Genomic DNA, 13231 nt, shown 5'->3' with positions numbered 1-13231 from the left:
GTGAAATCACAGGCCAGAAGTCTGGACCAATGAAGTCTGGGGTCTCCCAATGTAGCAGTTCTATTTTATTTTTTGCCCGATGTGCTAGGGCATTCCCTTGTTGGAAGATAAAGTAGTCTCTCAACTTGCAATGGATTGCTAGCAACAGCTTCTGTGTCAAGAGGATGTCTCGGTAGTATGTGCCGTTGATTTTAATCCCAGGATTGATGAAGAACAGAACTGTGAATCTGAGTTATGAGATTGTGACTGAGAATATGACTGATTGACTGAAGGTCAGACGGGTCCATAGATGGGCATTAACCTCACGCTTCAGTGTTGTTGAAGGCACATATAGGCGATATTCTGTGTATTAATCAGTGGAACTAGTGTAAAATTTGTAAACCAAATGAAGCTGACGCTGTGTTCCAGGTACTTGGTCAAAAGCTGCTTTCACCGTTTCAGGCGTGTGACTTTGTTGTGTAAAGTTAACTCTTGGGCACAATGCTGTTTAAGACATTTTAATTTCAGATCATCATGAATTATCCTAATCACAGTTAGGCTTATTCCTGCTTCTCTTGCTATTTGACATGTTCAGTATGTTTGTGGCGTGTCGTCCTAGCTCAGTACAAGATCGCCTACAATGTAAATGTGCTTTTGTGTGCATTCGCTGCCTAGCTTACGATCCACAGTGCCTGTTGCTCGAATCTTGTAGCAACACATCAAGGCCATTTTTGTTCCAACCCTTCTGTGGGAACTCTTTCAGCAATCATTGACTACTGTAATCTTTAAGCAGCACCAAGTTCTTTATTAGAATTTGGTCTTTTGCAGTGAAAACTATTTTCTGCTTCTGTGTGAATCACGTAGCAACAGTTCATTGTCACAAGATAGTGTTTTGTTGCGTATCCCATAGCAACAATTCATTTTCATAAGGTAGTGTTGTGGTACAGTGGGAAATAGTTACAACATTTTACATCAACTTCATTCAGGACAACACACACTAAATTTCATAAGACTTGGCAGAGTTCTGTGGAAGATATGACAAAAATATTTTGGTGTGTTTTTTTTTTTGAGGGGGGGCGGGGGGGTTATAGTATAGAACTGTTCGTCATTGCTGACACATTGCATGTTAATATATTGACTAGAGCTGCCCTTCAAAGTATTTGTCATTGTAATTTTTAAATACTTGAAAAAAAGATGTTTAAACTTGGCAGTAAATTGTTCTCAGTTAAAATTCTGAAAATAGGACAGAAGGAATTTGATAAACTTTTATCATTTTTCTAAGCATGGATGTTCTCAATGCATGATCATTTTTATAATTTTTCATTGAGTCATTTTTTTGTTGTTGTTTAAATCTCTTAATTAAGAAATAAGAGTAACATTTTATAAACAACATACAACAATTTTGAACAAGTCCAAAACTTCCTCTCATTATACAGTAAACATATAGCTATGTAACAACTCCCATCTGTGCTTTTTTGTGCTGTTCATGGGATGCTTTTGTTCCATGTAACTTCTAAATAAACTAACCCAGTTCCACCGTAGATTTACCTTTAAATCACAATTATTTTTCCAATGATAAGTTTTATGGTAACAGAAAACAAAAAGTTAAAAGCACATATTGGCTTTAGGCACATATTCAGGAAGAAACAGTGACTTACATTAATTTGCAAAATAGCAGTGATATATTGTCAGACCTCTGTCTATCATAAATGAGATGAATTAAAGTCCCAGATGATCCTTTATAAGACCATCAAAGATCATGATGGTTAAGTTCACACTTTTTAGTTTTAACAGGTGTCTATGAAGATTGATGGCATTTAAAAAAAAATTGCCACCAACTTAAAGGAATGTGGATTATGCAACCAAAAAATCTGCCAGTACTGATCTGATAACATGTCTTACAATCATGTTCCATTAACTTTTACTCAATCCTTTCTGGTCAGAGTCTGAAAGAGCTTATAAATAGAAGCTATACCAATGGTTCTTAAACCTGTCCTGGGGGACTCCCAGCCAGTTGGATTTTAAAGACATCCCTAATGAATATGAGAAATCTGCATACCTACTATCTACTTTATAGGTAAATCTCACTCATTCATATTCATTAGAGATATCTTGAAAACCTGAATGGCTGGGGGTCCCCCAGGACAGGTTTAACCTTTTCCTATCATATGTCCCGGATGATGGGACATTCCAAAAATGTCGTTGCCATCGTATGTCTCATGGCATGGGAAATACAGTACACCTTCTACCTATCATTTGTCCCATCTATTGGGCCATTGTAGAAATGATTTGCTCTAACTTTCGTTTGTCCCAGGGTATGGGACAAACTCGGCGCACACCTCTAGGTCATGTGACTAGGGTCGCCCTGGTCGGAGGCTTCCTATTACGATAGGAAAAGGTTAAGAACCATTGAGCTATACCTTTAGATGTCATAAGTTTAACAAATACTGTCAAGTTCTCCATATTAATCTTGGAGCAGTGCATTACTTTACACAGTTGACGCTATGCACTAGATCCTTTTGATTTTATGGGTGTTCAAAAAAATTGTGTCAGTATTAAAATGCCAGCTACAGCATTTAAATATTTTATGTATATTAAATGCCACTATCTGCCAAAGCTGCAGCATGAAATACTGTATACATTGGCTAATCCGATTATTGTATAGATAACTTGTGATATTTGCCACTATCCATATAGCTCTACTTATAGTGGCTAAATATCACCAGCTATCTGGTACTATGCAGAGAGTGCCAGAATGGTGTGTTGGAATTTTACTCCATATAATGATTGCCAGTAGACTGATAACAGGGTTTGAATATCAAGCCTACAGCATCTGCAGTAATAAAATAATAATTTAGTGGAATTTAAAATTGCTGAAATATTTTTTTTCTGATTCTTTTTCTTTAGGGTTCCTATAGTTAAACCAACTATAAAGAACTGGGAACTGTCAGCAAGGCTGGATGGTAGAGATCACTCCATTATAGTCTCAAATATTGGATCAATATTCTCTGTAAGTTGTGCTTGATTCCTAGTTAATCAGTAAACATTATCACAACTCTTTTTTAAAATCCTTTTTGTTCTGTATTGGCTGTTACTGTTTAAGTACGGGGTTATCCATAAACGACATCACACAAAACTGACCCCCCCCCCCTTTGTCACAGAGCTCTGACACCCCTGCAAACAAAAATGGCATCACAAACTTACGATGATCCTTCTAAGTCACAAACAAATGAAATGCCTAAAGAAAGCAGTTGCCATTATTTTAATAAAGTATAAATACTTACCAGTCCTTTCTAGTTTACTAATAGAAAACATAATAAATATAGTGCTCTATACCAAGTAAGTTTATAATAAATTCAATGTTCAAACATTGTAATGCTGAGTATGCTGTATTGTTCCGTAACTTTTTTTAAAAAAATCCTTTATTCATTTTAAAGCTATGAGTAAGTGCAAAATATAATACAATCATATAACTCTGTAAAAGCACTTAAATACATTTACAATTATAATTTATGACAAAATTATATTCAAAAAATACACTCAAAAAATTCAAAAATACATTCCAACCCCCCACCCTTGACGTGTATGACCAAAGGGCATAATCACCAATCACTCTTTGCATAATTTTGTCAGTGGTTCCCAAATCTTCAGAAACTTTTATAATGTCCTTGATGTATAGCCATATTTCGTTCCAAACAAAATCATCAGGTTTATCCCTGCCGATAACCTCACTCAACGGTGATTAGGCAACTGCCGGCCCAAGTGCAGAGAAATTGAGCACCAAGCTGAGTTTTTATAGAAAGTGCCATGACTTCAACCAGGAAAGATCGCCTGCCTAAAACACACTAAGTGTAGAAAACAAAACAAAAATGAATTTGGGAGGAAAATCCTTAACGAGACCAACTGCAGTGCTATTGCCAAAGGCTGCTGCGATACCGCCGGTTCAAACATCTGTAAGAAACAGAGGAATGCGGCAGCCACTGAGTAAAATCAGGTTCAGGGAGACACTCTATTAATGCTACGGAGGACATGCCAGCGTAGAAGAACCAGCTTAATCAGTAGAAACTATTCCAGCGGAGAGGCTGAGCTACTTGGCAAATGAAGTCCCATGTTGAGAACCTGCTATTAAATTTTTCTTGAACTTTAAAGGGACCTGCATCTTAGTTTCAGCAGCAGCCTTAAAAATTTGATTTGTGATGTCAGAGCAAGCTAACCTCGCCCTTTGTGCTTGCCCCTTGGAACCTGAGAGCTATCATATGATTGGCTGCCTTGCTCCTTCTCTTCCTTTTCTGCGTCCGGAGTAAGAAGGTTGCAGTCAAGATGAACGACACTGTGATCATCAGAACTCGCAAATTCATGACACATAGATTTCTGCAGCGCAAGCAAATGGGCATTGATGTTCTTCATCCTGGAAAGGCCACCGTTCCCCAAAACCGAAATCCGGAACAAGCTGGCAAAGATGTACAAGAGAACTCCAGATGTCATTTTTGTGTTTGGCTTCAGAACTCATTTTGGTGGTGGCAGGACAACCGGTTTCGGCATGATTTCTGACTCTATGGACTTTGCAAAGAAAAACGAATCAAAACATAGAATGGCCAGGCATGGTCTATAACAAAAAAAAAAAAAAAAAAGACTTCCAGGAAACACAACATAAAGAATGTAAGAACAGGATGAAGAAAGTCAGGTGGACAGCAAAGGCCAATGTTGGTGTTGGCAAGAAGAAGGATTAAATTATCCTAGAACAATATCAGCTATCAAGGTTCTTTTCTATCTTCTGGAACCCTTCTATCCAGTATTCCCACACTGTCTATGCACATACTGACGAAAGTCAGCTTCGAGCATAAATTTTAATGAAGAATGTGGCACTCTCGCCATCACAGCAAAAGAAACTCATGCACACGGATATGGTGGACACTGTTCCAATCCTACATTATCACTGATCCAGACAACGAGAGAGAGAGAGAGGAATTCTATTGGTTAAAAGATTCAAGAGAAATAGAAAATCCAGAAAGAGAAAGCAGAAGTGGAACAGGTAGCATGGAATTTATGTCCACTGAAGGTAGTTTGATAATATAGATAGAAATTGATTGGTTTTTAAAAAGCATATACTCTTAAAGAATGAAATTTGATTCATTTAGGATTTTAGTCTAATTAATATAATATAGGATGTGTGTTTAATTATACAAGTAAATGAAGTAGGGTTGTTTTATGAATTAATAAGTCAAATGTGAAAAATCTAATATACTGTTCACTTTACTATATTTATATCTGGTGATGTTAGAAAATCATAATTAGTTTATGATCTGTTAGGGTCTTTTAATTAATATTACATGACTAGTAGTTGGATGAGGGAGTTATGAGATTAAAACTACTTAGGTAATTCTATAAATTGCTGTTATTTATATAAATTATCATAGTATTTTAATTTTAATCATTAATTTGCATTTTGGTAACTTAAGAATTAAATTAGAATCCTTTTATTACATGTAGTATTTAAGTTTTTATTGTATTGTTATATTCTAGGGTGGATGTTAATGAAATTTTATTTTAAGGAAAAATACTTAAGATGCCTATATGTGCACTTTCAAGTTGTCAAATGTTTTTGTGGGAGGGGGAGGGCAGGGTGATCTTATGGTAGGAGTGAGGATGTTTGTTGATCGAAGAGTGTTGTTAAGTATAAATGTAACTAAGGGATATGTCTTGTGGTACCATTTTTTTTAATACAGCATAATGATTCTGAAAATATTTTCTCTAAATGTCAATGGTCTCAATTGTCTGATAAAGAGGAAAAAACACTTAACTTCTTTAAAAAAAAACCAAAATGCGGATATATACTATATACAAGAGACCCATTTAAATGCCACTGAAACAAAAAAGCTAGAAGGTGGATGGGTTAAACATTGTTTTTTTGCTCCTTGGTGGGAAAAAAAGTTGGGGTAGCCATTTTAGTTAGTGGAAAGTGTTTGGCTACATTTAAACTGATCCCACAGGGAGGTGGGTACTGGTGGATATGAGCTTGGGGAAAGATACTCTGAAACTTGTTAATGTTTATGCACCTAATTCAAATCAAAATATATTTTTTAAAACTCTTCAACAGTTTATTCTGCCACTAGCTGCTTCTAATTTAGTGGTGGCAGGGGACTTCAATGCAGTTATGGATCCGATTTTGGATAAAAAAAACCTAATAAAATACTAAAATCTTTAGGGCTAGATAATTTGGTACAATCTTATGGTTTAAAGGATATTTGATGAATTCTTCATTTTAATGAGCGGGAATTTTCTTTCTGCTCCCAGGTACATAAATCATTTTCTAGAATAGGCTATATATTTGTATCAGATCATTTATTGCAGCAGTTACAATGGCCGCCATAGATCCAATTATTTTGTCAGATCATTGTGGAATTTGAATTGAAAATGGATGAGCAAGATTATAGTAGACCTCTCTGGAGATTCAATAATGCTTTTCTTGCAGATTACAGCTTTATTGAGGAATTTCAATCAAAAATTACTAAATACTTTCATCTAAATGCCTCAGATGAAGTCTCTTTAGAAACCTTATGGGATGCTTTTAAAGCTACTATGAGAGGACAAATAATCTCAAATTCAGCACACATTAGGAAACAACTTAATAAAGAATTTTCTAATCTGGAACAAAATATTGAAGACTTAGAGGCACAATTGGCCCTGAAATGGGAACTAACTTCTCTGCAGGCCCTCTTAAAAGATAAATATAAGTACAATGAGCTTTCCTCTCAAATGACTAGGAAAGAGTTGATCTCTCAGCAAGCTCTGTATTATGGAAACTCGAATAAAGTGGGAAGAGTATTAGCTAATTACCTTAAAGCTAAAAAAAGGAAAGTAAAAATTGTGGCTATCACAGATGAGAATGGGGAGACTCAATCTCACATTGGAATTATCTTAAAACAATATTTGAAATTTTATAAAGCTTTGTATTCTTCCAAGCCTTATTCAAATAAAGAACTAGAGGGTTTAGAATTTTTAAAATAATTAAGGGACCAAAAATTCCTGAGCATATAAAATGAAGTCTTGAGGAGCCTATGTTGTTGAAAGAATTACAAACAGCGTTGCCTATGTTGTTGAAAGAATTACAAACAGCGTTGAAGTCCCTTAGAGTTGGATCTGCTCCAGGTGGTGATGGTTTTACTATAGAGTTTTACAAATCATTTCAAAGTACCCTATTACCTCATCTATTAAATTTATATCAGACTCAACTGACTAAAGATTGCGTTACAGGTACTATGGCAGAATCTCTAACTATTGTTTTGCCAACGCCAAATAAAGATCCTATGTTGGTTTCAAATTACAGGCCTATTTCTTTGATAAATGTAAACTTTTGGCTAAGTTATTGGCTTTGCGCTTGTCCAAGGTTCTCCCTTATATTATTGGTATGCACCAAACGGGGTTGCTCAAAGACATTCTTCAAATAACACCAGGCTGGCTTTTCATATGTTAAATTTAACAAAAGCCATCGATGATCCAGCCTTCTCGGTATCCCTGGATGCGGCCTTTGATTGGGTGGAATGGATCTTTATGTATCAAGCAATGGATTGGTTTGGTATTGGTTCAAGATTTATACAAATGATTCAAACCTTGTATAGTTCCCCTTCTGCCAGATTATATATAAATAATTCTTTTTTGGAGTGTTTCTGTCTGGAGAGGGGAGTTAGACAAGGATGTCCGTTATCTCCTTTGCTGTTTGGTATTGTTTTGGAATCCTTGTTATTAGCTATTCAACAGGCAAAGGAGATCCAGGGTATTCCTTAAGCAGGTCGAGAATACAAGGTCTCTGCTTATGCAGATGATATTTTGCTTCATTGAGGAATCCTGAAACAACCATTTCACATTTACTAGATTTGATTGAAAGATTTGGAAAACTTTCAGGATATAAAATGAATTGGAGTAAATAAGAGATTCTTCCACTTAACGTACATTGTCAAAAAGGATTATTTGATTTATTCCCCTTTCTTTGGAAGGAAAAGGGTATAAAATATTTAGGAATTTGGATTTACAAAATGTTGGAAGAAATTATGAAAGTAAATGAAAAATCCTTATTGCTAAAGGTTACAGAAATGTGTGAACAATGGAACCCATTACATCTGTCTTGGTTGGGGAGAGTTCAGACGGTGAAAATGATGATTTTTGCCTATGGTTTGTTACCAAATGGGTATGTTACAGTGTTTTTTCAGGGGTCCTTTAACAAAAAATTAAATAGTATTCTTACAAAATTTATTTGGCTGGGGGAAAACAGCAAGAATTGCTTTAGTATCCTTACAAAAGCCAATTGTGGAAGGTGGGGTAAATTTTCCAAATTTTGATAGGTATAATTAAGCCTATATAATGCTTCAGGGTATGTATTGGATCCTCCCCGAGCTCATGGAAAATCTTCCAGACTTGTTAATGTTGGAATGGCAAGTCCTGTCTCCATTGAGATTGTGTCATGTTTTGATTATCAAGATGCCTAGGTTGTATAAGGACAATAGAATTTTAATTTTATTACTTTAAAATTTATTACTAATTTAACAGATATTATTACTTTAAAATTTATTACTAATTTAACAGATATTCCAATTCATAAAACCACTTCTCAGTCTCTTTGGTTGAACCCCAAGATTCAGATTGGCGGGTTTAAGGTCATCTGGAAACACTGGATGAAGGCGGGCATACGTATTTTAGATGATGTAATATCGGACGGAAAGCTGCTTGAGTTTTCACGACTGCAACAAAAATTTGATATTGCTAAATCTCAAAGTTATAGGTGGTTGCAGTTGAAGCAGGCCATTCAGGAGGGGTTCCCTGATTGGAAAAATCTTAAAAATCAGTATAATTTGCCGTTCCTGTGCTTCCAGGCAGATTTCCTGGGTCACCAGGCCGCTCAGTGGTATAAATTAATATCTGGATTTTTGAAGAAGAAACCAAAAACTGGTCTTTGTGACATTTGGAGCATTGAGATAAAGCATCAGAATACAGTGTCTCAATGGCCACGAATCTGGACTTGGAGGATGAGATGTACGGTGTCTGCATCTATGAGACAAACTTTTGTTGTTTTTTTTTCTTTGTTACATAGAGCACTTTGGACCCCAGTTTGGTTACAGAAATTAGATAGTTCCAAGTCCAATAGATTTTGGCACTGTCATCTTGAACCTGGGACATTAGATCATTTATTATTTTATTGTCCCTTTATACTTCAATTTTGGAGATCCATTTGGGATCAGGTAAACAAAGTAATGGAAAATCCACTGGCATTTACATATGGCACTGTGCTATTTGGCACGATGATGAGAGCTAAAAGCCAAATATCATCTCACAATAATAAACTTCTATTTATTATGACAGGGGTTGCCATACAGATTGTTTTGAGAAATTGGAAAAACTGGGATAGACTGAACTATACCTTTTGGTGGGAGTCTCTATGTCACGTTTTTAAGATGGAACAAAAAATGGCTATTGTTCCGTAACTTAATAACTTACAGCTCTGCCACCTTGGTGGAAAAAAAAATCTGTCTTTGAGTAAACAAGGTTTCTGGTACATGGTTCTAGGCGGTTTACATCTAAAGGTTAGGGTAAGTTTACAATAACCAATACATTTAAGGACACTAGACAAGACAAAAAAAACCCAACTTACTTAAACATTAGGGTAAGATGGGAGAACTACAATGTTGAAAAGTAAAGAAACAATTAAAGCTTGAATAAAAGAAAAGCATTCTCCTGAGGAAAAAAAAAGATCTCCAGGAAAAAATAAAACAAGCAAATAGGAAGACTGCTAACATCAATCTTGCTTTTTGGAAGAGGTAGTTTACTTAAAACCAGATCATCTTCTCCATTCTCAGTATGTGCTATAATCGCATCATTTCACATTGCTGATGGGCAGCCATTCTCAAAGGTCAGAGTAATTTAGCCAGAACTGCACATTTCCTTATAAGTTCTTCCTGGCAAACCTGCTTCCTTTTTCAAGGACAATACCAAAACATATACTGTACTTTGAATAATGGCTGACACAGTTTAATTTTATCCACCATTTTGTTTTATACAGGCATAAACCTCCCTTGCCCCAACCCATGTCCTTCCCTTCTCTTTTGCTGCCACTGTTGCTGGGCAAAGTAGCCTTCCAAGTCAGCAGCAGCAGTAAAAACGGGAAGATGCACAGAACCATTTCCTTGTGTGCACTGCTGCTCTAGCTTTGCTGGTACCACCCCCCTCTGATGCAAATTTATGGCATCAGAGAAGTAGAATTGGCAAAATTAATGCAGGGAAGTGGTACCATTGCTGCTACTACTACTGCTGCTGCCGATCCAGGATGGCAGCAAGAGTATGAGCAGAAGGGAAGGGAAAGAGAGAGAAAAAGGGGGAAATGTATTTGGGAAGTGGGGAGAGAGAAAGAGGAGAAACAGAATCACTTTCCCCTCTAAGCTTATCAGGAGTCCTCCATCTCTTTTCTTCTTCTATAGACTAGACCTAGACCAGGGATGTCAAATTCAAATACACATTGGGCCAAAATTAAAAACTTGGACAAAATTGCGGGCCAACCAAATAATTGTACAACTCAAAAGGAAAATGTAGACAATGTTTAAAAAACAATGACGCATGGTACAACTAGCCCATGATTGATGTAAAATACTTGAGCCAAACTTAAAACGGAAAAACTACAAAGGGATAAAAACCAAAAAGGGTCAAAATAAAATACCATGTGAATTAGCAACATATGTTTGAAAAAGCATAAAAATATAATCATAATAAAACCATTATGTGAAGCAGAGAAAACGAATAGGAATACGGAAAAACACTAGCACCAGAAAAGAATGAATGCCAGAAAACAAAATGCCAAAATTAGAATGTGATGAAAAGTCTATATAGTGGTACCTTGGATTACGAGCATAATTCGTTCCAGGAGCATGCTCGTAATCCAAAATGCTCGTTTATCAAAGCGAGTTTCCCCATAGAAAATAATGGAAACTCGCTTTGATGCGTTTTCCCCACTACGAGAAGTGGCATTGCTCCCCCAAAAGGCCCCCCTGCGATCCGGCACCCGCCCCCCCCCCCCACAATTCAGCACCCCCCCCCCCCCCCGCCACGATCCGGTACCCTCCCCCCAACATGATTGGGCACCCCACCTGCCACGATACGGCACCCCCCCCCATGCGATTGGGCACCCCCCGACGCTTCTTAACCTCATCTGGGCACCGGCACCCGAAGATCAGCCTCCTCTTCTGCTGGGCCATAAAATATAATTGGGGACAGTGGAGACCTCTGCGGGACTATAAAACCTGGACACCAGGTAGAAGAAAAAGACCCATTTTGAATAACTTTATAATTTCTGTTTTTTAAGAATGCAGTGAGCCAATTCATTACTGAGCCAGAAATTCCAATTCAATTCAAAGAATCTAAAATAAGCAATGATCAATCAGGTCAAATGCCCCCCCATATAATAGTGGTGATTCCAGCACAACATCCCTCTTTCTCTCTCCTTTTACCAAACATCCCCTTCTTTCTCCTCCATTTTCTTCCCAGCACCATTATCTCCCCACTTCCCTCTTTCCCTGGCCCACTTGATATGGAAGTGGTTGAAGGAGTATTCCAGCATTGCAGCAGAACTGCTGCTGCTGAATTTTCTTGTACCAGTAAAAAGTGTATTCTTTGTATTTAAAAATTCTGGATTGTTTGGTAAGCTAGAGAGAAGCTTTCTGGATTTAAAAACTCTGGATTGTTTTACTCTAGAGAGAAGCTTTTTGTCTGTTTTTCCTTTCTAGTTTTGCCTGTGATGCAGCCCTTGGGTGAAATGTGGCCATTTCAGGCACGTGTTATATTAAATTTGTTTTTGCTTCATATATTCATTTGTCTATCCCAGCCACAAAGGTCACACACCCCAAAAGCTAGCCTTTAGCTGAGTATGCTGGGAGTGAGAATGGAAGCCAAGGTTTAGTAGTTGAGCCAAAAAGGAAACAAAGCCAACAAATGTATATGATAGAACAGTGGTCTCAAACTTGCGGCCCGGGGGCCACATGTGGCCTGCCAGGTACTAGTTTGAGGCCCTCAGTATGTTTATCACAATCACAAAAGTAAAATAAAACAGTTTCTTAATCATATGTCTCTTTAGCTATAAATTACAATATTATTATTAAGACTTAGCCAAAAGGAAAGATTTATAAACTATAAAGAGTTTTACCTCATGCAAAATTGTCATTTTTTTAATAAGACATTAACTATTTTTTTCTGAGGCCCTCCAAGTACCTACAAATCCAAAATGTGGCCCTGCAAAGGGTGTGAGTTTGAGACCACTGTGATAGAAGAACAGTGTACCCTTTACCCCATTCCAAATTCCTGCTGCTATGCTATTTCTTTCAGCTGACAGAGCATAATGAACACACTTAGTCCAATACCACTGTATCCCATAAGATGTAACTTTTATTTTTGTGGAAAAACAGATGGTATTACTCTCTATTCTCCTTTTCATTTGAGATTCATCATAAGGCATATGGGGACAGACTTAAAGATCTCAATATATGTACTTTGGAGGAAAAGAAGGAGAGGGGAGATATAATAGAGATGTTTAAATACCTATGTGGCATAAATGTGCACAAGAAAAGTCTCTCTCATTTGAAAGGAGGTGATAGACTTGGGAGTAATCTAAGGAAATACGTTTTTACAGAAAGGGTGGTAGATGAATGGAATAGTCTCCCGGTAAAGGTGGCGGAGACAGACACTGACTGAATTCAATAAGTCTCTGCATTTCAGAGCTGCCCAAATAAGTCATTTTTAAAGATATTTTTCAGACAATTTATCAAATACTGGCACAATTCCCTCTTGCTCCCCATCTCCTTCCAATAAAATAATTCTGGAGGATCTTCTGATTAGGAAATATTGTTATTTTTCTTGCGTGTTATCTGTCTTAGTTTTTTTGCAGCCTTCTAAAATTACTATTTGAATTCTGATATTTGTACTATCTTTAATGCAACTAAAAATAAAATAAGCAGATATTCCTTTTACAGGTTTACTTTTAGCTTTAAGTCTTCATGGATTTGATTTCAAAGTCAGGTTTACTAAATGCTTTGGTATGGTCTTCTCAAAAGACAAGCTAGGATTTTCTTTAGAAATGTGTGAAGCAGTTTTAAATGTAGCTTCTCACACGGAACTAATTAGCTTTTCTTGACACTTTCTTTAGGGGCTAAATATCTGTCTGTTGCAGCTGCATCCTCATTTCACTGACCCATAACTAGAAACTCCTTACTTCAAATGG

General features: G+C 36.8%; 1 protein-coding gene and 1 pseudogene across 1 annotated transcript in view; both read left to right on the top strand.

Moving 5' to 3' along the window:
- The window catches only part of PCCA (propionyl-CoA carboxylase subunit alpha), a 937632-nt gene that overhangs the window by 607372 nt on the left and 317029 nt on the right, over positions 1–13231 (top strand). The window contains exon 19 of the mRNA XM_033947881.1: positions 2887–2989. Coding sequence (XP_033803772.1) covers positions 2887–2989 — 103 coding nt within the window. The remainder of the gene's footprint in view (positions 1–2886; positions 2990–13231) is intronic.
- LOC117362090 lies at positions 4019–4709 on the top strand (annotated as a pseudogene).

Source organism: Geotrypetes seraphini, chromosome 6 (genome assembly GCF_902459505.1).
Source record: "Geotrypetes seraphini chromosome 6, aGeoSer1.1, whole genome shotgun sequence".
NCBI classification, from domain to species: domain Eukaryota; kingdom Metazoa; phylum Chordata; class Amphibia; order Gymnophiona; family Dermophiidae; genus Geotrypetes; species Geotrypetes seraphini.
Note: the sequence above shows the minus strand (reverse complement) of the source record. Positions and strands in the feature narration are given on the sequence as shown.